This window comes from Pleurodeles waltl, chromosome 7 (assembly GCF_031143425.1).
Source record: "Pleurodeles waltl isolate 20211129_DDA chromosome 7, aPleWal1.hap1.20221129, whole genome shotgun sequence".
NCBI classification, from domain to species: Eukaryota; Metazoa; Chordata; class Amphibia; order Caudata; family Salamandridae; genus Pleurodeles; species Pleurodeles waltl.
The window spans coordinates 1,360,075,597-1,360,100,799 of record NC_090446.1 but is presented as its reverse complement, the minus strand read 5'-3'; the positions used below and the strand labels follow the sequence as shown (position 1 = coordinate 1,360,100,799).

General features: G+C 45.1%; 1 protein-coding gene across 2 annotated transcripts in view; it reads left to right on the top strand.

The window, feature by feature from the left end:
- The window catches only part of CDC42EP5 (CDC42 effector protein 5), a 39,642-nt gene extending 17,599 nt beyond the window's left edge, over window positions 1-22,043 (top strand). For both annotated transcript variants that reach the window (XM_069200803.1, XM_069200804.1), the window contains one exon: window positions 18,570-22,043. In XM_069200803.1, coding sequence (XP_069056904.1) covers window positions 18,583-19,500 — 918 coding nt within the window. In that variant the 5' untranslated portion in view covers window positions 18,570-18,582 and the 3' untranslated portion in view covers window positions 19,501-22,043. The remainder of the gene's footprint in view (window positions 1-18,569) is intronic.
- The last annotated feature ends 3,160 nt before the right edge of the window (window positions 22,044-25,203 follow it).

Sequence of the window (25,203 nt, the reverse complement as noted above, 5' to 3'; positions counted from 1 at the left end):
TTAGTCACATTGAGTGTTCACGCTGGCAAGGCTTGTGATTGTTCCAGAATGTAGGTAGTTACCTACAACAAATGATAATTCATTTTTTTACAGCAGCTGTAAGTCTTCTCTTCATCGTTTCTGCTCTCTATATAGTAAGGCCTCTTCAGAAGTCAACAACCTAGAAAAGGAACTAAAATAGGGGCATTATTTCTACTCCCATTGTTAGGAACAAACGCTTCCTTTTGTAACATGAAGATGACTACTTCATAAAACAGGATTGTTACACCATATTGCTTACACTGTTTTGCCTGTCAGGAATAGAAGCACACTTCTGAAGTAGTCCATGAAGGTGAACATTCCTGTAATGTCCTGCCAAAGAACCCTTTGTCCTGGTGCATTAACACAAATGCATAAGATTTCTACAGTAAACCTTATACTACGAGATAGCGCTGGTTGGTCATTTGATTTTTAAATTGTGTAAACTGTTTAGTTGCAAGCACCTATACATTGTTTTAAAGCTTGCCACATTGGAGTTGGTGTTTATTTTTACACACTTTCCTATTTTTAACTGCTTAGTCTTATTTCATATTGCTATTTTGACAGAAAATAAAATTGTATTTTGAAAGACTATTTCAAACATTTTCCTTTCCATTTCGATTTAGCACATTTTACCTTTAACATTCGACTACTTTATTTTTTTTCTTAACTTGAGTCAAATTTTTCAGATGCAGATTGCAGAGCTATTCTTTTGCTGCCTTAAAGGCTCCTACCACTGATTAGACAGATTGTGCAGGCTCGTGCCTTGGACGTGTCTCCTGTAACTCGGACTAGCCACTGGCATCACACAAGAGTTTGTAGATGGTGTCGCTAGTTGATATACCTAGCCTGACTGTTGAGAAAGCATAAGTTTGTGTACACTCTGTATGGCCCTGTGATACTCTCAATGGTCCAGCTGTAAGGGCAGGACCAGGTAATGGTGAAGACCACGCAAGGACTTTCAATGATTTAAGGTACATACCGTGGACCCGACCCCACAAATACCACGGGGTAAAGCTGGAGACCGTGCATCGTCTATCTCTGTACAAGGACCTAAGCTGTCTTCAGCCACTTTGGCACCACACATAGTTTTGGTGCAATACGTACTTAGGAAACTTGAGGCCACACGTTTTGGGGATAAATGCGTCCTTGCTCGATTCTATGCAGAATTTTGATCATTTCCGGCATGGTTTGAGCTTTCCTAAATTATGAACGCCACTATTGGTGAGACTTGCAGGCTTGGCGGGGTAGCTGCGAACAATTGACGTATATATTTAATTGTTCGGTACAGCGCTGGCTTCTGGCAGATCGCCAGCTCGTCGCTGATTACAGCGTTTGCACGCCGCGGTATTGATGATAACTTGCCCTCGTTCTGTGGCGGCACAGGCCAGCACTCTCCCTGTGCAGGGCCCACACGACGGGTAATCCAGTCTCTCTGCTAGTGCGAGCTGTGGCCAGGCGCCTTACATTACGCTGGGTACAGGCCAGGCCTTTGCAGATCTGGCCATGCGAGACTTCAGAGGTGGGGGAATCCAACAGAGGTTGTTTTTAGCTCTCCAGCAGGAAATGGGAGTGTAGAGGGGCTGGGTCCATGTGCGAAGCACATCCAGCTGTGCGGATTGTAGAGGTGCTGGGGGAAGGGCAGGAAGTGAACCGCCATCCCTTCCAAAATCCTGCATCCCTTCTGCTCCCCAAGGGCTCAGTGCAGTACACAGTACGTTATCAGCTTGACAGCGTGGCCTAATTAAATACGTGAGCGCATAAAGTATTTTTTTTTCTCGAGCACTGGTCACTTCCGTTTCTGGTCTCCTATACGTCTATACAGTCCCAATGTCTCGATTGGTCATAAGGACTAATTCTTTTCACATTGAATGTGGGGTTATGAAATACATTTCTGGAAACTGTTAGTTTGTGGGCAGACTATGAGAAAGTTTCTTAAGTTCCCACTTCATCCAGGACACTCGCTGGCAGATTCTGTCTAAGTTTGTTGTTTACTTTTGTGCCAGTCTATCTTCTTAGACTTGGATCTTCGACTCGGATTAAAGGCTGGCAAGACCAACAATGCCATGTAGTGATGACGTGGATTGCGTAGTGTTACAGCCTAAATTCGCCTGTTGTATCATGAATGGAAAATACCGTGTAATTGAGCATCAGTTTTGGTGCGTTAGACGAGAGGTCTTTGCCAAATTGCTTGCGGGTTTCTTTAGGTGGGAAAGGAACTCGTTGTCTGGCAAATGTAGTTGTGTATTGAGAATTTCCCTGCATTAGGTTTTGTTGAATGCCTACAGTCTGTGTTGGGTGGTAGTTTAGAGTTCTGCCTTGATCTGTGCTGTTGTAGGATGGTATGTGATCTTTGTGGCAGTGCTGGAGCGAGAAGGGTGATACCTGACTGTATGTCTTAGCACGTTTGTGTCTTTGAAGCCTGTTTTGTCAAGGTGCTTCATTTCTGCCCCGGTTTGTGGTTGTCCGGCTTAGGATACAGTACAGTGGATGCTGCAGGATGATTTTAGGGCTGTTGGGGAAAATATAGTGATTGTTTTTAAGGCTTTAGTATTTGATATTTTGCTTGCCAGTGATAGCATTGCCCTTTTTCTTGATTAATCATTAGAATTTAACAAACATTGGTAAAGTTAAATGGTCTTTCATTTTTCAGCTGTTGGCCTTGCCAATACTTTTTGTGGTGCTTTGTAGCATAGGTAACATGACAGAGGTAAATGCTTGTGTACGCATCATGACGCTGCTGACCGTCATTCCGTACGCATATGCATTAGTCATCATACCTGCATAGGCCTACAGAATTACACGGGTGCCATTTTTTAAGTTTCACCTCAACTATGCATGTGCTGTCTCTGCGAGACATGTTGTGAACACACAGTGTGCTTACATTCCACTCATAGCTTATCATTTGTTAGTTTTCAGCGTCACTCATTTCCGTCATGCCCTTTTTCCTGGGTTTGGCCCTCGTCTGGAGCATGGCCCAAATACTTGTTTTCGAAGATGCGTTTTTTTTTAATTTAATTTTTTTTTTTTTTCTTTCCCTTCTTTGTATTGAAGCACTCCATATGATTGCTTGTGTTTTCAGTTTGTCCCCACCACTTGCCCCTGCCCCCAAAGACCATGCAGCTTCTATTCCCTCCCACCTGCGCTGCTTCCATGTTGCTTCTTTTCACTCCCCCTCCACCCTGTACTGTATGCCACTGAAGTATACTCTGCACCACTCTACTGTACTCCAGTGCACTCTGTGCCACTCTACTCTGCATCACGCCAATGCACTTTACAACACGCTACTCTGCACCACTGCACTCTACGCCAGTCTACACCACTATGCAGCTCCAGTGTCACTATTCTCTTCACCACTCTGCTTTGCTCTAGGCCACGGCCCTCTATGCCACCGCACTCTACTCTATACCACTTCATTCTACTCTATGCTACTCCAAGCCACATGATGCCATACCACTCCACTCTGTGCTGCTGTACAACATGGTTTAAAGACATTGGCAAGGCCAGTAGCCCACTCGTAGGCGAAACCTATTGGCTTTGCAGATGCCTGCTTTATTTACCTTTCGAAGATGGACAATGCCACTTGGAGTATTTAAATAAAAAATATTTTTACATGCACTAAGGAGCTTTTAAAAAAAGAATAGAGCAGGATGGTAGCTTCCGCACCCATCGACATTTTTATAATTATTTATTTTTTCAATTTTAAGGACCTTGAGGGGAATAACAGAGGAGTGGATTGAGGGGGCGCAGAAGAGGATGAATGGGGGTGAGGGTGGGTGCAAATGGACGAGCGTGAGGCAATTTAAAATAAGAAAACCAATAAAACTAGGGAGGAGGGAGAAACTCTGCATGCATGGTGTTTGGCAGATATTTGAACTGGGCTAAGCAGAGCAATAAAGAAAACGCATGGTGCAGAGGAACAATACAAGGCACTCATGGAATGTTGATAGCAAAAGAGAATAGTAGTTCATTGACTGGATGACTTGCATCCTTCCACTGCCCATGATCAAGAGGATGGTCAAGAAGCAGTGCTCCAGTGGAGGGTCAAACCAGAGAAGAAAAAGAATAGACATGTGAAACGAGCGACAACCAATCCATGGCAAAAGGGGCTAGTGTAAAGCCCCACTGTAAGTTTGTGGTAGGATCCACCATCCATCTTTTGTAAACAAACTGCTGAAAGACAAAATGTTATTGTTTCATAAACCAGACTGGCTGCGGAAACAGAGGACCAGATTTACTATTGGCTTGCGTTGGCCTTGTGTGAATCAAGTTGTTGCAAAACAATGCAAGCCCTTTAGTGGGGTTTACTAAGCCATGCAAAGCTACCTTGCATGGCTTTGTGTGATTTCGTAAGTTCAAAGTAAAGCCAGGCAATGCCTATCAATGCCTTGCATTACCTTGTGGCAGTGAGGTGTTCAATGGGTGGGGTGTGAATGTTACCACACATCCACCCTGTGATTATGATGCCTTCTCAAATGTACAAAGAGTTGTGAATCTAGGAATGTGTCAAATGGGATGCGTCCTAGACCCAGGCGTAGTGAGAAATATCTGTATTCTTCCTTCTTACTTCCTTTTTCTCTGTGTGATGCGTTCCGCATCACACGTAGTAAAAGGAAAATTCCTTTAAGAATTGTTTTTGTGCAGGAAGGTATTCCTTCCTCCACATAAACATTCCTACCTGTAACCCTCTTGCAGCATGAAGCAACAGTGCCCGCGTTGGTGCTAGGCCGCGCACACTACATGAGTGCATGGAGGCAGCAGAAATATTGCATATCTTTTTAAATATGCAAATTTCAGATGCCTCGTTACCTTGCTGCTCTCCGTTTTGTGAAATGTTAGTCTGCTCCAAAGACTTTAAATTGGCCTAATTTGTGAAGTATCTTGTACTGTATCCCAGGTATTTCAAGAAACTTGGAAAGCTAAATAAACTGAATAGATTTGCAAATGTTAGTAGACGTCGGACTGCTGTTTAGATATGTAGGAAGAGAAGTGGAGGTGATTGCTGGTGAGGTTACAGCGAAGAGGGAAGTACAAAATAGGTAGGGCTGAGAGAGAAGGTGGCTGTGGTTTTTGATACATGAGTACACACGGGCAAATCTGGAGACCATGCGGGCGGATTCCACAAGTATGGGAGCCATTTTTACACGTCAGAACCTGTGCTACGACTGACTATTTTGCTGGGAATGGTGTTTGATTCGAGGACTGAGCGGTTTCAGCTAATGATTATGCTGGGGTGCACGTCTGTCCTGCGATCACCTGGGACCTCTGTGTGACTTCTCGGGCGCCCGTGCATATGTCTGATTGGATCTCTTTGACGCCTCCTGTTACCGGCGGGAGAGAGACGTCGGGGCCTGCGCTGGCGCCTCCCCTTGAACCGGTGGGCCGAGGCAGCTTGGATGACCTCCATGATGCAAAGGGTTAGCTGGCGGTTCTGCCGTGCGGGAGTGGCCATCGAGGCGATGAGGAATGTACTTCCCGACAACAGGAAGTCTTTTGTAATGTTTGAACTGTTCACACTGGACTCATTCACAGGTGGGCCTCGGGGGAGGGACGATGTTGGAGGCTGCCGGGGACAAGAGTAGCCGAGAGGAAGGCACCGCATTTTCCAGTGTACATACAGCACACCGGAAGCGAGAATGCACCCAGCCGCGAGGAGACTCTGTAATGCGGTGGGTGCTTGCGGAAGATGCTGGCTTGAGCAGTGGAGGCGCGGTGCTCCAGTAGCTGATCTTTGCGCCCGCCCACCTCTGCTCTTCACCCTAAACTTTACACCGCTCACTCCCTAGGATTGCCCCCTTTCTCGGGGGGAAAAAATACCAGCAATTTCTTCGGGTGTTCTAAAGGGGCTTGGCGCAGGTGTTTATTAATCTATGAAGATATGAGATGGCTCTACACTACATTTAACACGATTTGTTTTTGGTTTAAATGTATTTTGCTGAGGGAAAGCAGTTTCTGAGAACACTGGCCAGGTAGCAAACTGGTTGTCGCGTCCTATTAGGGCGAGTTTCACACACTTTAGGTTAGTGTTGATTTATGATAGGCCCTCTTTAAGCAAAACTGCTAGCCTTCCTCTGTGCCCGTTCTTCACCTTGTCTGCCGTTCCGGTTTCACACCAGTTTGTCACATTCACTGGCCCTTTCTCACAACGTCTGGTGTGCAGGTGCTCTGCTTTACTGAATAGGTTGTAGTAGGTGCCTCTGGGCCTTGGCGCAGCTGCACCTGATGCACCATTATCAGCAGTACCTATCACTCCCACTCCCTCTCATAATCTCCTCACTCATTCCAACTTTCAGTGCTTTATTCACACCCTCGTCTTCAATTTTTCACACTTTCCCACTCATTCGTTTATTCTCACTTTCATTCTCACCGACACTCTCAAACACACCGAAGGCACGCCCTCAGTTGCATTTTCTCTGTCACTGTCACACACACAGAGAATCAACAACTGTATTATTTGTTTAACGTGTTTTCCTTCACTTGCTGAAAACTATAACGCTCCATGGCAGAAACCATGGAGCGGAGGTGGGAACCAGTAAGTCCTGATTCCCAAAAAGGAGACCGAAAGAGCAGCAGAGCCAGGTAAAGAGGAAGGCCCGCCACATGCCCCCTCGATAGGACTGGAACCACAGCTCTAAAAGAAGCTGGCACTGTACAGAGGATCCTGCCCTGGCTACTCTGTGGCTCCTCATGGACCTCCGGGATGCACGGAGTGGACGGACAGCCCCATTTTAGCAGACACTGTGCTGCCCGAGGTGTGCGCAGTAAATCTTCTCATTAAAATGAATTGTGCCTATGTGAGGGGATCGTAGTTGAACAATGCCCCCCACATTGGCAATACAGATATTCGTCTACAGAGTCCTTTGTTTTTAAACAGCACTCTGCAGATAGATGGTTGAACAGGTCCTTCTCCCCTGTAATCAGGAGTTTGGAGAGGAGGCCAAGAAGGGGTTGGCCTGTGTTTTCATGAACACCGCTAAGTGAAATAATTAGCTGTGCTCTGCCACAGCATTTGAAGCCCCTAAAGGGGAACCGCCTTGCCAAAGAAAATATCTTGGTGTGCTGCTGCTTAACAGTCGTGTCGGTGTGCCCCCCCCCCAAGAACATCTCAAGGTGGCCTCTTTCTTTAGCTTAACATAGTGCCTCTGGTGTAGTGTCTGATGTTGCGTAGGATTTCAAATTCTTTTGGTGACTAAAACATATTTGGGTGTCATTCATGTAGGTGGAACTGGAGGTATCTATATGGATTTTAGGTCTGCCTTGGCAGGGCAACAGTGACTTCACCTTTTCACCTACACCAGTATTATTCTACAAATCTTTGTTTCCACACTAATACATGTTTATTCCCATGTTGTTTTCTCGCAGAGCTTCACATTTACATGCAACATTAATTTAAAGCCACACCTTTTTGGCATTGCCAGTGCTTGTTTCTGCTTGTTGGATGGGTGCATGAGGGGTTGATAATCCCGCATCCTTTTAAAGCTCCTATGTCCTTTTCGGAATGAGTTTTCGCTCTGTTCCTTCCTCCGCTGTACTTTAAGGACCGCCGTATTAAAATCGAGGCCTTTTTCAGAGGGCACGGTAGTTGGCTTGCTCCTCGGAATCGGTGTGCTGGTGGCCACCGCGCCATCCGCGAAGCTCTGAGCATCCATCTTCCTCCCTGCGCGTCTGCTGTCGCGCTTTGGTTCCATATCAGACCCCTGCCGTTATCATTTTTTTGTCCCCTTTAAAAAAAAAAAAAAAATGAAGCAGATTTGGTGCTCTGGCACAGCTGCTGGGCATGCCAAGGAAGTCACAGACAGGACTGTGGGAGCGCAAGAGGCGATGGACTAATTGAAAAGCCAACTGCAGCGGCGCACACCCATGTCATTCACGTGCCTTACGTCATTCACATCCCGGGCAGCGGAAGCGCGCACGGACCCTGACCCATTGTGCATGGGGAGGAAGGAAACTGGTGGGGCCGGGGGTGGACGAGCCTCTAGAAGCACGTAGTCCACAAATGGCTCTCCAAAGATGCTAAGAGGGGGGCAGCCAATTAGGAGGTGGGAGACCAAGGGCATTGCACCAGAGTCTGGTGGCTGCCTTGGAGACTATCCTATGCTGAATGTGGCGCCCAGTTACCAAGAAAGGAATATCTTAATGCTAAGGGCTGACGTATGTCTAAGGAAGGTGATGAATCATCACATTGCCGGTGCTTGATAAATCTGTAAGATGTGTGATCTAAATGTCACTGGTTCTGATCTCTGCAATGTAGATTCAGCATTTCACGCTTCATTGGCTGATAAAACGAGCACTATTTAATCGGGTACTCATAATTTCTGTCATTTAATTGGCAAAGGGTAATTGAATTTGTGGAGATCGGCAGATTAAGTAGTCAGCACTTTTCCTATGTTGGTGTTCAGTGTGTTACCCACCCTGTTAGTGTGTGTATGTATATATGTGTGTGTGTGTGTGTGTGTGTGTGTGTGTGTGTGTGTGTGTGTGTGTATATATATATATGTATATATGTATATATATGTATATGTGTGTTTTGCCCAGCCATGTGTGGGACATTAAAGGGGGTGTAAGCCCAGCGGTACGATTCAAGATCCTTTACGAGAGAGGGAGGTGGCACCACCTGAGTGGGAGTGTGGTCCTATTTAGTTTTCTGTTCCGTTTATGGTTGCGGAAGATTCGGAATCTGATACAGAAGCCTGCCTGGTCTTTTCCTTGCATTTTTTCATCTACAGTATGGTGCTGCCCTCGCTCTTGGTTTGGTGCTGACTTCCAGAATGTGGAATTTTCTCTGACAGGTTTTGAGGGGAGCCATTTGTATGTTGTACAGTCGGTCGTGGCGGTGATGGGGGCTTGTGGCTGGGGCCCCGTGTATTTCCTTCAGGGTGGGTAAGTACCCTTCAGCCATTCCAAATCAATAGAACATCCAGCCGTTTACCTACCTTTTAAACTGACTGACTTGCGTAAGGTTAACCTCTTTCCATGGCGCACGGTGGAATGTGAACTTTGACACCAAGGACAGGTGTGCCGCTTCCTCCATCACGTCACCCCTGGAAGTGACCACGGTGTGAGGAGCAGAGCGCGGAGGACCAGGCCTAGTGTTGGAGTACTATGCTTGGCCTACGAGGGAGTCGGCATGGTGTACAACTGCTAACACCGTGGCATAACAATGTGCACCCCTGACACATCGAGCAGTGCTTTTCTTTTTTTCTAACAACTTCCACCTTGGTATTTTGCGCTGCTACCCTGTCGTGTTTCTATGTACTCCTCACATTGACCACGTGCCCTGGTTGTGTTTGGCATAACGTGCAAGCCCTGGCATACTGCCAACACTTAGATACCCGGAGTGTTAAACTATCGTAGGGAGCAACATGCCTGCAAAGCTGAGAAGCAACTTTATATATATGAGCATCAACATTGCTCCTTAGCTGGCACCTTGCCTTGCTGCACCCTGCCACTAGCAGCCCGCTGGCTTTTCTAGCAGTGCTGTGCTTTTTATTACCAGGACCCGATGCTATTTGTGCAGCACTCTCGTGCACGTGCAGTGTGGTGTTGATTCGCGCGAGGATTATCTCTGGCAGCGCCCTGGCATAGGAATAGGGAAATGGTTATGCTGTTCCAATGCGGAATGAAAGAAACTGTTTTGCCCAGTTTAAATTGGACCCGGCCAGGAGAGAGACCTGGCCTTGCCCCCTGAGTGCTTTACGCATTTACTTGTACTTTTTGTAGCACATATCTGACGGGGCTGTCCCAGCATTTTCACTCCTCGAATTATAGAGCCTTTTTTCCTTAAGATTTAATGGCACTTTAGTTTCTGGTTCTGGCCAGTTTGTGAAAGCAGAGCCTCTTCAATAGTTGATGTCTGGTGTAATCTTATGGCCCAGTCAAGAATTGACGGACACCGTTCACTATTTTCATAAAGGTGCAGTCTAGGCAGGGCCGCTGGAATTAAGCGTTCAGGCGACTGGAGTTTTCCTCGTAGTTATGGACTTGTTTATTTGCCAGATAATTTATCATCTGCTGCATAAACTGCAGATTTCAACAACAAAAAATGTGACCGGTCACCCTCCAAGCGTGACACCCACAGAAATTAACAGAAAGGTGACCTGTCAGAGTGGTACTAATAAGGTAAAACCTTTGCCCAGATAATATTGTTTAAAAAAAAAAAAAACAGGAATGACGATAGGGGATATTTGGCAAGAGCAAGGGGGCCTGGGAGGGTTACGGCCGTAGGGACAAGTGCCGTTTCTTTGAGTCGGATGTTTAGACACTCGATAGATAAATGAGGTATTTCCTGGGAGGTCGGGCGGTAGTGCAGAAGTAGAAATGTGTAATGTACCATTCTACTCGATCCTGTGCTTAAAAGTAGACTAGCGATCTACTTGATGTGCTTTTGTTTGACTTTTTTTTTTTTTTTTCTTTCTTCTGTGCATGGTCCTTGCCTGAGTGGCTTAGAATAAAGAAAAAAGTGTAAAAAATGCAAAATTAGGTAATTCTGATAGTGGATGTGCCCATTACGCCGCATAATTTGTTTTGTTTCCGCATAATTTAGCCAACCCTTCTGTATAATTTGGTTCTTTCCTTCTGCCTAGCTCCAGTGGTGCTGGCCTTAGGTCTTAAATCACCACAAGCCTGTCAGCAAGAAGCCCTAACAGGGATTCTTCATAGCTCATGTTTATTGCATTTAATGCAAGGTATGAGCGGAAGAAAAGTGTGGTAAACGGACATCATTATGTTGTTGCACAACAGCAGAGTACTCTTTGTGTGATAATGTTTTGCATAACCTTGGTGCGTTTTATGCGCATCGAGCGCGGCTTACTCAACTGCTTCCCATACAGTGTGCATGGGCTCACGGCTTCATTATTCCTCTGTTTTCAGCCTGTGTGCCTCAGACAAACTGTAATTTGATGGTTACAGGAAGTAACTTCCTCACTTACGTATATTTTCCTCGTTCCTTTTTGAATCCGTTCCTTCTTTTTGTTCCAGACAGTTGTTGGCATCTGCACTACAGTTCTACACTAGAGAGCCTAATCCGCTCCCTCACTGAGTGCTGTACAGGATACTTGTATTTCGTAACCCCTTTTACGAATGTAAAAACGGATGCCTTTGAACCATGTGTCAACGGCAGTCTGGTTTCAAATACACGTAGCACCTTGAAATACCATAAAACCGCCTGTGGCACGTCTGCCAAAACTGCTGAGGTATTTCACTGCTGACGTTAACTGCAGGAAACTATTTTCACGTCACTTAAGTCCTACTATAAGAGTACAGGCACACTGTTTACTAGATACGGCCTGTGTGTCAACACACAGCAGCCATGTCCTTTTTAGGTCTCAGCTAAACTGTTATGTCCCTTCGAGATTATTGTAATTTTACAATAGGTTTAGAGCCCACACGTTGCTTACCATTTGTTAGCTTGTCCAGCACTCATCTTTACAGCCTCTTAATTGGTCTCTGCAGGCCTAGCATCATTTCCTTTCGTGTCTGTGGAGCAGGGACCAAGCGCTGATTGATTCAACGTAATCACTGCCCTTTCCCTGTTCCTTAGGTGAATGGGGTGCTTCTTTTTAACTTCTAAGGCCCTGCAAACAGAATGCGCATGACTGGCAAAAATGTACCCAGCAGGACAAACACAATTGCAAAGTTTTATTTTCTATAGGCAACTCGCTTCTTTTATTTTGCCAAGTCTTCTTTGTTGCACTCCTGTTTTCCTTTTGCTCCTGGGCACTGTTATCAAAATATGACAAGTATCTTGTTCTAAACACTGCAAAGCGACGTTCCTTTCCTATGTGTAATTTCAGAAATTATGATTTAACACAGTCGTGCAGTACACCCCACTCTAGTCCATTTCACACCACTTCCATCCACTCCACCCAGACCAAGCCACCCCACTGAATCCAATCCACACCAGACCACTCCAATCCAAAACACTCACCCCAGTCCACCACACTCCAATGCTCCCAACCCACCCAAATCTATCCTGTCTGCCCCACTCAAATCCAAAATAATCTGCCTCACCCCAATTTAATCCACCACAAACTAAATCAGTCTGTGGCACTCCAATATGCCCCGTTCCAATCCAAAAAATATCTGTCCCACTCCAATCCAGAACAGTCTTCCCCACTCCAACCTGCCCACTTCAATCCAAATTAATCTGTCAACTCCAATCCGCCTCACTCCAATTCAAAACAATCTGCCCTGTCCCACTCCAGTCTGCCCACACCAATCAAAACCATCTGCCCTACTCCAATCCACCCCACTCCAATCCATCCCACTACATCCCACTACATCCCATTTCACCCCACTCCAATCCATCACAATTCACGCCGATCCATTCCAGTCTACCCACTCCAATACAGTCCAACTCACAAATCCATTATGCTCACCCCATACTACCATACAGCAGCCCAATTGGTGTACAGCATGGTAAACACACATTGCCGAACCAGAAACTCTTGTATAAGTGAGACCTATTGGCTTTGCCAATGCTTGTCATAAATAAGGACTGCATCACTTCACCGCGTTGTATCGCTTTCGTTATGACATGTGAGTGAGGGAAGGGGCTCCCAGATTTACTTCTGCTAGTCAGTTCTAAACAATGCACATGTTCAGTCCAGCTCTGCCTCACCCTGTTTACTAGGCGCTTGTTTTTCAAAGAGCCGCATTCTTCAGGTCATTCGTGTGGTGAGGTACTTGGAAGTGTTTGCTTTGCATTTGTCACTTATTTTTGCCTTAGGCTTTTGCATCGGATTAGTCAAATGTAGATGGTTTTAGTGAGTAACGTACTTTATAATGCATTTTAAGTGCAACACACGCATTGAGTGGGTTGCTTGGCGCTATGAAGGCGCGGGGTGGCGAGAAATATCAAACAAATCGGAGCCGTTTTGTCACCCCTGGTGCAGCTGTGATGTATGGATTCGCGGAAAAGCGCACGGTGTTAACGCGCTTGAATGGGAGAAAGATACAACCACCTGCCCCTAGCCCTGAAGCAGAGGGAACCTCCACCTCATGCTGGTGGAACACCCTGGATTTGGGCAGAGAGCTCCTTGTGGCTTGCCCTGGCCTGTTTCTCACCATCGGATTCTACGCAGAGATAGAGAAGCAAAGGACCCAAGAGAAAAACAAAGGGCGTGATGTCAAGCATTCCTGCAGCGGCTGACTGGCTGAGACACCTATAGCCTGAGGTATGTCGGCACTGGGAGTCCCGAATGAACGTGAATGGCACCAGTCCGCCCCACACGGAGACATTTCGAGACAGTCCTCTTCTCCTAAAAAGGCCGCCACGACTTGGGCGTGTCAGTCTGACACGTGACTTGCTTCTATAGTCCTACCAGCCTCTTTTTAAGAAGCCGGCCCTTCACAATCCAGTGACTGTTCCGCAGTCCTACCAGCCTTCAGTTGTAGAGGACTCCACCATGACCGTCTGCCAAACAACCACTGGTCTTTCAGAGACTTGCGGCAGACCCCCCCCCCCCCCCCCCCCGAAAAAAAAAAAAAAACACTCCAGTCACGTCTGCAGTGGCCGATCACGTACCCTCTAGGTCACCTTAGCCACTAGCGAGTTAGGACCCTATATAATGTAGCCTCTCTTCCCTTTTGCGTGAAGCAGGGGTTACAGGCCCTGATTGAGGTGACTTGACATAACAGTACCAGAATACCTGAGGGATCTACGCTTCCGGACTAACGTTTGCTGATGGGGCATGTCTGAGCACTGCAGTGGTAGAATGGGACAGTGTGCATCCCGTCGGGCAGCATGGAGGTGCATTATTTGATCTGTGTGGGAGAATCTATCTGGCACTGCGACAGCAGGTGAGGCACAGATCAGGACTGTGGCTCATGTAACGCCCTGAGACTTTCTAGATGCTTGGTAACTGTCTGGGCTCTTGCAAGGCACCTTTGGGTTCGTCAACTGGACGACTGCTTAGTTCACACCCCCACTGCCTTATCCCAGCTACTCTGGTGTTTTTCATATTTCGCAAGTGTATAATTTTTCGTGCAGCGTGATCTTGCGGCCTGCATGTCGAGGCAGCACATCTAGTTTGTTTCTCTCCTTTAGTTCGTGTGCATTAGCAGGAGGGGCGGGGGTGGTCTGGTTCTGGAGTTGGACTTTGGCACGCGCGCCGGCAGTGCTCGGCAGCTGAGGAGACATGACATGACAGGCAGCCGTCGGGCCCACGCCCTGCCTTACTCCATCTTGGGGTCGTTACAGGTTGCCGTTTAATTTGAAGCAAGTCCGCATATGCATGGGCCCCGGAGTTCCGTGTCTCAGACGTGCAGGTGCTCTGTATGACCCTCGCAATGCCCCTCTGTACTCCCCGGCAGTCTGTGAACTCTCGGAACACAGTTTTGACCTGGTGAAGAGAGATTTGCGTCAGTCTGCAAAGCTCGCGTGGCTGTGAGGACTGGATGAGTGAGTGAGGAGGTTTCTTGGAAGGCCGACTGACTGCTGAAGCTTGGTGGGGTTGGGAAGAGTCAGTCAGGCGCCAGGGTAGTACCATACACTGACTTCACTTTGGAGGCACCAGAATGTTTCCTGGCACCCTCTTAAGACAGTTAGGTCGTTTTTTTTTGTCTGCTTGGAAAGGATCACTGTGGGAAACAAACTAGACAGAGGCTTCATCACACCTATAATGTGGGGGTTCAGTTGTCTGCTCACCATGAGCACAAAACATTTTCAGCCACATCTCATTCAACCCTTTTTTCGTTTCTCTGTACTGACTGTCCGTCAGGCGCTAGACTCCAATTCCTGTTTAGTGGATTGAGTTTTTGGTTTAGGCCAGAGATTTGGAGGTGGGACTGTTGGTTTATGAGCATGAGTCCCAGCGGTTTGGGTAATAGGACTTCTGTTTGAGGGTGAGAGTATGGTTTTGACTGATGGTCTCTCTACATTAAAAAGAGGGGCTAATAAATTGAGTGTTTTGGTTTTATGTTGTGGAGGCTTGTTAAATGAAATGGGGATAGCCCCTCGGAGAATGGACCTTTTGATTCTGAAGGACAGCCTTTTCGTTCAGGGCTGGTGCTTCCGCTCCATTGCGTGGTGTTTTGATTCTGTATAAAGGGTTTCTGGGATCAGTATTGGAATTCCAAACCCAGGGGCCTCTAAGGAGACCAATCAACCCTATATTGATAAGGTTATTATCTCTGTCTTGAGACCAAACACTTCCATTTTTTTTTCCAGAAACATTAAAGACTTGTAGTACCCTTCAAACTAGTGAACTCCAGTTGAAGTATAACACTTTTTACTATCTTCACTCAAAACCCTGTACCTAGTCTGCCCAACCCAATACCTTTTTAAAAACAAGCATTTGCAATGCAGTGGGTCTCGCGTTTGCTCGAGTTAGAGCCATTAGCGTTGTAAATTCCTAACTGGACTTTTCTTGCCACATAAATTGAAAATGAAAAATAAAACAGATGACAGAAGTGAGATGATTCAAAGCGCTACGGCAGCCATGAGCGCAAAGGAGAGACAGAAAAGGAAAAATAAATTTGCAGTCAAATGCATCTGCAAACGTGCAATTATCCATGTAACAGCGTGAAGGCCAGGGTGGTAACAAAATTGCCCCAAGGAGGGACAAACATAAAGCATTTACCAATGATGATAAATAATTTTTGAAAGGAAGCCTATGAACGAGCCATGGTGATGGGCGTGGCTAAAAGCCCACAGAAAAATAACCGGCCTGAGCGCTTGCCAGCTCGACCTAAAAAACACCCCTGATGCTGGGAATTTTTACCTGTTGCTTAGTTGCCTGCATGCCTCTTGTATTGATGCTGGATTTCAAGGCTGTCTGTTGGGACTAAGAAACAAAGTGTGCTGGCTGTGATGGCGTTGGGTATGTGTCCAGCTGGCAGCAGTTCTGAAGAGGTGAGGGGCCCAGCTGCACCAGCTGTGTGAGTTTATGGTGGAGAGACTGGCTTCTCAGCCTTTTGAGACTGTGTATGTGTATATAAAAATAGTTGAAATGGACTATACATAAAGGGTAACTGTGTTTATATGGTCGAGTATTGCCACTCAGGGGTTCTGGTAGCCTGTACCACAAGGCCAGAAGCCCAGTGGCCTTTGAATGACACCAGAACCCCGAGATGGCAATATGTCTTTTTTGGGAGATTAAAATTGAAAAGCTCAGCAAACAGAAGGAACAAACTGGAAGTAGATTTATACAGTGGTCATTGCCTGATGCACTGAGGTGATCACTGCTGATAATCTTGCATATGTTAGCTACTAATATAAGGTGGCCACTGTTACAACATTAGTAGCTTGAGGTGGTTTTCGTTGAATTTAAGCAACTCTTATCACAGAAACGCTTGGAGACCCTTGGTTTAGAACAATCATCTTAAACGTTTGTGCTGCTCTCCCTTGCATAAAATGTCCCACCCCATTTTCTCCCATACCTGATACTCCATAACAAATATAGGCAGAAGATCTTTTGCAGCAGTGTCATTATCATAAAAACAATACGCATTTTGAACAAAGCAAGCACACCAGACTCGGATTACTTGGGCGAAGTGAACTTTAAAAGAATAGTCCTTCTCTTTTGGGAATTGAAGGAGTGACATCAGTGGTAATTAAACGACCCTCTATTGACACCTGCTCCCTGACAGAACATGAATGACCACATATGTTACTGATTGGCCATTACATAGCTACACCTCATTCGTTTGCTATATCGTTTGCAGTGTTCTTTTTACAGTGTGATGACTGAGTGCATTCTTCAGGGTTAGTTTAAGACTAGCTCCCCATTATTGCTAATCCCCCCCCCCCCCCCCATCCATCCCTTCAAGCCAGCAGAGCTCGCCCCACTGTTTGAAGACTTCTGGTCAATAGAATCAGGAATACTCGTTGACTTGCTTTGTTCCATTGCTCACATCCGAGCTCTCCCAGTAAGATCCCACCTTGTGCTTACTGTATGTAATCTGTTTTCCATACATTTGCGCCAGGGATCCATGCTTCACACAGCATCATTTACATCTTGTATTCGGCCTCAGGGGAAAGTGGACATTTCGATTTTTCTGTAGCTGCATGTTTCTCCCAGCTTCCTTCACCTTTCTAAACAGTTCTTCCTTTTATGTTCACTGCTAAATACGTGTTCACTTCCAGAGAAGCTTCAGCAAACAAATACTAAACTGAATTAAAGAGGTTGCGTTTTAATGCCCCTAATGTGATGGGAAATGGTAACTTCACAGGAGAGATTCTTGATTTTGTATTTTAAAACTAGCTTTGGATTTTTTTAAATAAAGAAACTCAAGTTACGTTACAATTGCAAGAAGCTGTGAGGAAGATGTTGGGGAATTGCCTTCATCTAATTTTTCAACATTTGTTAAAAAAAATTTTTTTAAAAAATGTTGCGTTCTTTAAAGTATTGCTGGCCCGCAAGTGATAGTGGGTGGGAGAAAGTACAGGGGCACATGGGACGAGCGCACTTGATCTGCTTTACTTTGAGTGATCTTCTGTATTCATGTCCTAATAAAGCTCAAAAGGAAATCAAGGTACTCAAACCAATGCAGGTGCTCCAGGTTACGACACAGTGTGTGGGTGCAGTTAGGTGAGACACACAATAACAAACGTGTTACACTGACAATATTTAGAATATGCACATAGGGCCTCCACCCATAGGCCACAAAATAATTTCTTGAAAACCCAATGATATGAGCAATTACATTTCAAAAGCCCAACAATCGTTTATACGACCCAGCGTTGGTAGGAACTGAATACCTGCATGCCTCAGTGAGCTTATTACTATCTCCCCAATTAGATTCAGATTCTTTCTATTTAAGATGCATGACATGAAGGAATGGAAACCAGGTTGGTTTTGCTGTCCCAATGAAGACCCTGTGTGATTGATTGAGGGCTCAAAACATTGAATGATCGGGGTCCACCCATATCATTGAATGTTGGACTACTTTGATTACCTTTTGATCTTTTTATTATGATACCTGAATACAGAGCATCAGTCATCATTTGTGCAGATTTTTTTTTATTTTTTTATTTTTTTTTATTTTTGGGTCGTGTGATTATTTTGGCCATTTTACATCATGTACCAGTCATCAGTTTAATGGTTTCTTAGGGAACACTGTTCTTTATGTAGTGTATTACCCTTGGTCAATGGAATACTGGGTGCCCCACGTTTTTTATATATTCTTTTGGTGAGTGGTAGGGCTCGGGAGAGAGCTGAGGTGACCATGATGGTTACATGTAGGTGCAAACGTAACTAGAGAGCATGTTAAGGTGAGCTTGTCCTTGTCATTTTAAGTGGTGGTCCTAAATCTGCAGCAGTTACCCCCTGTCTGCCAACCTCTCCACCAGTCATTGCACTACTTTTTTGCCTTGTTGAAGCAAGTCCGAGATTTGGTGTTAGAAGTATTCCCAAAATCATTGAAGTTATTAATGTTGCTTGGCAAAGTCTGTAGTAAAAATCTGTGAATGTGACCTTAAAGACTTCCAGGAGGAAGCCTCCAGTAGCTGACATGGCATGCCTGCTTTGTTTATTCGTATTGGTACCTTGTATTAGAATGTGATGGTATTGTTCCAGTTCATGTAGATAATGTGAATTTTTCTTTTCCAGGTTGTGGGCCAAGATGCCGATCCTCAAGCAGTCTGGAAAGAAGGGTTCCCGCATTGACCGCCAGATGATCAGCGCCCCTCTTGGAGACTTTAGACACACCATGCATGTTGGCAGGGGAGGTGATGTGTTTGGTGATACCTCATTCCTTAGCAACCATGGGCCTGCTCAACCTTCTGAGGTTCCTTCTTCACCCAAGGAAAATGGGGCACCAAGAGCGGTGGACGAAGATCAGTGTTTCCCAGTTAGCAACATTAAAGTGAGCTCAGCAGGCTCTCTTAGCCAACTCTCACAGTCTTCTGGGATTGAGTCTGGTACAGGGAGCTGGGCCTCTAGCCCGATCAACTCTGGGTCACCCAAAGAGGACAGTTCAGAGGCCTGGAGCATGAGTACCAGCAGGGGAGAGGTGGAGCGCATTGACTGGCTATCACCAAGCAGTGACTCTGGTTTGAAGCACGCAGAGTCCATCTTATCCTTTCACCTTGATCTGGGACCATCCATCTTGGACGATGTACTTGGAGTAATGGACAAGGGTGTTCCAGCAGAAGGCTGGAGCACTATTGACAACCAGTATGACTTTAGTTTCAAGTTAACCAATGAAGAGGTTGATTCTTCAAAGGGCAATATGCTGTCACCTGCCCCTTGTGCTACCACTGAATCTCCAGCTGTCCAGAATGGCCTGACTCCCCCTCCGGGTCTAGACAGAGTCATGGATTCTCCCACCAGTTCAGCATCTGGGACTCTAGAGAAAAACCCCTCCTTCTACGAGGGGGACAGTGAGGAAGAGAAGCGTTCAGTCTATGAGGGCATCACCGATGACCCTGGGCGAGATCATGCTGATAGGAGTGGCAGTGGCCATGCTGAAGATGATGATGAAGAGGTTGGGCAAGGGTACACCTTTGACGATGATTCTGATGATGAAATCGGCTTGTAGGGTTGTGAAGACCACCATCTTTCCATGCCGCCGTCTTCCTGTGAATTATTTTTTTTTTTGTATTTTTTTTTTTTGTATTATTAGATATATTTTTTTTACACTACACTCATTTGAATTTGAAACATGATTGCAGACAACCAGCAAGAATATAATGGATAGATGGAGACCTGCAGCAAGAGGGAAGCAAGGTATCGGAAATCTGCTGAACTACGGGTGGGAAGAACTCCTTTAAACAAATGGAAATTTTAAAAGAAAAAAAAAACTCAACTTTTTGTGGAGCTAAAAGAGAATTCCTTTTGGAAGGCATGCAAGAAGTTGTTCTAGACTGCTCCTTTGATTACCAGTGCGGGGTAGTAAGGGGCGTGGGCCAAAATTTAACTCTGCAGAACTGGTTTGAAAAGCACCAGGAAGTTACTCCCCGTAGACCACCCACCCGTGAGTTCTCTCCAAAGATCTTCCCTCTTTCTATTGAATGCACTCAAACCTAGAGGAGGGGTTTGAACTTCAGATCATATCAAGACCTAGAGGGAGCAGGGGAGATAATTGCTGTAGGGGAGGAGATTATTTCTGCAGGTGAGGTTGAGCCCTATGACTCTCCGAAAATGCCAGACATAGGTCTTGTGAATATTCAACTTAATTGAAGATGTAAATGGTGCTTTCCTCCTAAAACCATCCCAGATGACTAACATGAGCCAGTGAGCGCCTAGAAATCTGTTGCTGCTTCTTTCGAGAGTGGACAGTATTCCCAAATGGAATATGAAGCCTGGTCACATCTTCTGAAATGACTGTGAAATGCACAGCTATATATATTTTTTTATAACTGTTAATATCGAGAATTTTTTAAAATCATTTTCTTACATGTTTTGGGGAGCACACAAGGTGACTGACCTCTGCTGGTATGCATGCCATAGACTCAAACCCTGGATATTGTTAATAGACAGTGGGTAAAAGCATTTTAAATATATACAGATTATGCAAACGTGTTTTGTGGAAAGGGCTTTTTTTGCACTCTGGGAGTGGATTGATGGAGTTTGGTTTTAGTGGGTGGGGGCGATCTCTCCCCGGCTGTTGCTAGAAGTTGCCAAACAAAACTTTACTGCCCTGAGCTCATGTCTTGTGGGAGGTATCCTGGACGCCATTCCCGTCCCTACAGCCCCCGGGAAGCAATTGTAAGATCCACCGAGGCCTACTTCCAGTCACAGAGCGATGTGTAATGTTTTAGAAGAAAAAGCGGTTTCTTATTTAAAAAAATAAATAAATGCCGTTTGCACGCGTGGTCGCTTGACACCGCAGATGTCGAAGCGCTAGTGCTGTACTTTGAGTTTCGTAGCGTGGATTCCACTATTTTATGAAACCACTCTGTCCAGATTTGGGTCAGCGTCCAATTTTACTGATCTATATAAAAGCGAGTTGGGCAAACAAAGCTCTCGACAGTCCTTCCCCAATTGCAGTGACCTGCTGAAGGTCAGCATCTATGTAAGTACAAAGTAAGAAACCCCGAATCCTAGTGGCTGACCCGTGTACCAGAGAAATGGCATTTACTCTGCTCTTCTGAAGGGCCCGGTCCATTTTACTGCTTCTTAGTCACGGTTCAGGTTTGGAGCCTACTCTCCCCTTTCATCTTTAGGCCCACCCGCAGCCTCGGACACCGGTCTGCAGGAGGGAAAAGACTATACTGAGCACAGCTCGTGGAAGGAGCGCCTGACAGTGGTAATATGCTCCTGGTCTTTGTCGTGGACTGTGGAAATATGCGTCTCTTTCTAGCTAAGGACGCCCTTGGTGTTTTGACATTACTGGCTTTTTCTTTAAAAAAAAATAATATATATATCGACTTTTTTGTTAGTGTTGTTGGGAAAAGGGTGACGAGACCCTCGAAGCGATTTTGGGAAAGTGCAGACGCGTTCAGCAGCCCCACAAACTGCAATTAGCATTGCATACTTTTCCAGCAGTCCCATCAATAATAGTGACAAGAGATCAGATCGAAGGGTGACTCGCTACTTTTTTGCCCCTTCTCTTTCCCCGTGCCAGTTTAGACCTCTTGCTGTTTGAGGGCACACGTTTGAGTGAAAAGGTGGTTTTGGAACCTATAGAAGAGTTGTTTGTGTCAATTATCCTGCCACAGGAATGGGCAGGCATAGTCCCCTGGTGTCAGTGACACATTCCAGCTCTATAGTGGACGGGTGCCTCGCGGAGTACCCCACCATTGCTTGTCAGGTAGAGGGTGGAACCCTCTGTCATGAACATGCACCCCTAAACAGAATATAAAGTGCTAGTCTGAGAGACGAAATGACGTGGGTTCCGGGGTTCGAGGCTTTGCAAGTGCATTTCTTCTATATAACCAGGTGGCAATATATAACCCCATTAGGTGCTGAGCGGCTTGAAGTAACTCGACTCAAGTCCTGCTCTTCTTCTATGCACTCTGCAAATTTCACATGGACATGTGTATATAAAAATATTTCTGCATATTGTATATTTTTGACTAGAACAAGTCATTATGTGTTTGTGTATATATATAAATATAAAGATGTATTTCTGCATTTAAATCGTGTTTTGGTCGTCTTATTAACTAGGAGTTCTGAACGTCTCCATACAGATCTCTGAGCATGCAGGTCTCTAGCATGGTGGTTGATACATTTGCACATTTATTTGGTTCGATTTGGAAGCTGTGTTGTTATTGAGATTTATAGAGCACTCGTACACCAGACGGTGCTAGAGTAACTGAACTGTCACGGCTCCCAAGATCTATTGATAGGCTTGCTTGAAGAGGCAGGTCTTCAGAAACTGTCTGAATCTCACATGGTTGGGATTGATTCTGTTGTCTAAAGGCAAGAAGTTCCAGATGCGAGGAGCCAGAACTGCCAAGCAAGCTCAGTCTGTTTACTGTTAAGTTGGGTAACAACTAGACAGTGTGAGTAAGTAGATCTGAGGAGTCTGCCAGGGGAGTAGTTATGGATGCAGGGTTTTATAAAGGCTGGTCTCTTCATATTCAAGGCTTTAAAACCCATACAGCATGGTTTAAATACGGATCTCGGAGCAACTGGAAGTCATTGAAGATCTTTTGTAACTTGAGAAATATGGTAGTGTCTAGAGAGTTGATAAATCAACCATGCTTCTTGATTTTGAACTAATTGGGCCCAAGAGTGAGATATTTAGGGAGAGCCAAATACAGTGGGTTGGCGTAGTCCGTTCTTGAGATTACCACAGCTATGGTGACTTAGACCAAGGTCTCCACAGTGAGATTTTTTTTTTTAATCTTCATAATTCTGTGACGTTGAAAGAAACACGAAGATACCACAGAGCTGATCTGTGGTTTCGGAGGTAGGTCCTCATCAATAATAAAACCAAGGTTTTTTATTTTTATATATATATATATATATATATATATATATTTTTTTTTTCAACACAAACAGTCTTTAAAGCAAGGCACTCTGGCTGCTGGTGCAGGTGTGAGGGTTAAGACCACGACCCTCATTATATTATCAACAAGGAAAGAAACACGGCACTCCCGAAGAATTTCACTAGCAAGTTGATTTAATGATAGGCAGCAATGCTCAGGCAACATAAATCAGACTCCATGACGCGTTTCAACATATCGTCTTTTTCAAATGGTTTTCAGTCTCTCTCCATGCTGTTATAAGTTACCTGCCTTTTCAGAGCACAGAGGCATTCTGGGATTTATACCTTCGTGTCCCACACCTGGGAACTGAATCATTCTGTGAGCATTTTGAAATACAAAACAGGTGGCACGAATCACATCAGTGCAGTGACAAATGTTTATAGAAAACCATTTGAAAAAGACGCGATGTTGAAACGCGTCATGGAGTCTGATTTATGTTGCCTGAGCATTGCTGCCTATCATTAAATCAACTTGCTAGTGAAATTCTTTGGGAGTGCCGTGTTTCTTTCCTTGTTGATAATATAATGAGGGTCGTGGTCTTAACCCTCACACCGGCACCAGCAGCCAGAGTGCCTTGCTTCAAAGACTGTTTGTGTTGAACTATTTATAAGCAGGAGCACCCGGTTTTGTGAAAGGAAAATACATTTACAGCAACTTTGGCGAGGAGAAACTGTTCCCCTGCGTTTGTACTGTACATGGAAGATTTAGCAGACCGGTGGTCAACAACTTCCAATGCGCCTTTGCGCCAGATTGCATTTGGAGGGATGGTCTTATCAAGGATCTTGGTGAGCATATGCCCCTTCAGTACATGCTTCACAGCACCGATGCGACCCTTTGAAGTATACATAGGGTCCGGAGATTCAGCACTTCAATGTCAACAATTATTGTGCACAGAGGCTAAGTAAAACACTAAATGGATTTCTGTGATGAACATTGCAGGCATCGTATTATATGCACGAACGTTTGATTGCGGTGAGTTCAATTATTGAATTAATTAACATTCCTACTGGCATCGTGAGGAATAACAATACAATCTATATAAACATTTGTCACTGCACTGACGTGATTCGTGCCACCTGTTTTGTATTTCAAAATGCTCCCAGAATGATTCAGTTCCCAGGTGTGGGACACGAAGGTATAAATCCCAGAATGCCTCTGTGCTCTGAAAAGGCAGGTAACTTATAACAGCATGGAGAGAGACTGAAAACCATTTGAAAAAGACGAGATGTTGAAACGCGTCATGGAGTCTGATTTATGTTGCCTGAGCATTGCTGCCTATCATTAAATCAACTTGCTAGTGAAATTCTTCGGGAGTGCCGTGTTTCTTTCCTTGTTGATAATATATATATATATGTGATTTCTTAGGAGGAGGGGAAGTGTCCATTTCCGTAGGCCAAAATGATGGATTCCAAAGATTGGGCTTGTTTTTAGTTATAACTGTCACTGTTTTGTCAGTAAAAAAGTTTATCCCACCTGACGTTCTTCATGAGCAGTTCCGAGACAGTCTTTCAGTAGAATTGCTTTCTGAAAAAATCTGTATTTAGGAGTGACTCAACATGCATTCAGCAAGGTTTACTCTATAATTGGGGTGGGGGGGGTGGGGAGGGGGGGTTCAAGAGTTTGGTGTTGTGTAGTTCTTTATAAAGACCACCAAGTATGGCTTTCGGAAAGGCTGTTACTGGAACAGGCAAGGAGATACTGAGTGGAGATTATTTTGTGGTATGTGTGTCAAAGGTGCTGCTCTGTGTGGTATCTCAGCTCCTTTCTCCAATATGCCGTGTGCATACCTACACTGTGAACCAGTGGAGGGCTCCAAGGACAGGCTTGATGTGATCCTGACCCTTAATATGAAGAAGCGCACTGGCAGCTTGCTTCTTTAGTCTCTGGACTTGAGCATCTCTTTTAGGAAGCCTGTATGGGTGGCAATACAGTAGTCCTATTGAGCCATCACCGGGTTTCTGCAGAGCGGCATGCAGTGTCATGTCTTGAGGAATGGGGCAATTTTCTGATGCCTCACAGTTACTGCTTGTGCCAGGGGCCGATATGCTGTTTGGGGCATCAGCAATAGGTTTATATGTATTTCCAAAGATGATAATGGGGTTCACAATCAGCGTAATTAAGTACTCAATTTTTTTATTTATTAATTTGTCTTGAAGGTTTCTTATTGGATTAAGTTCATACACATTTTTTCTTTATTCTATCGCTCTATTTAAATCTAAAAATAGGACGAATGAGGCCAACATATGTTTTGCATTTATAACTGTAGATTTGTCACTTCCGCAGGGCTAAAAGATATATTTAGCATT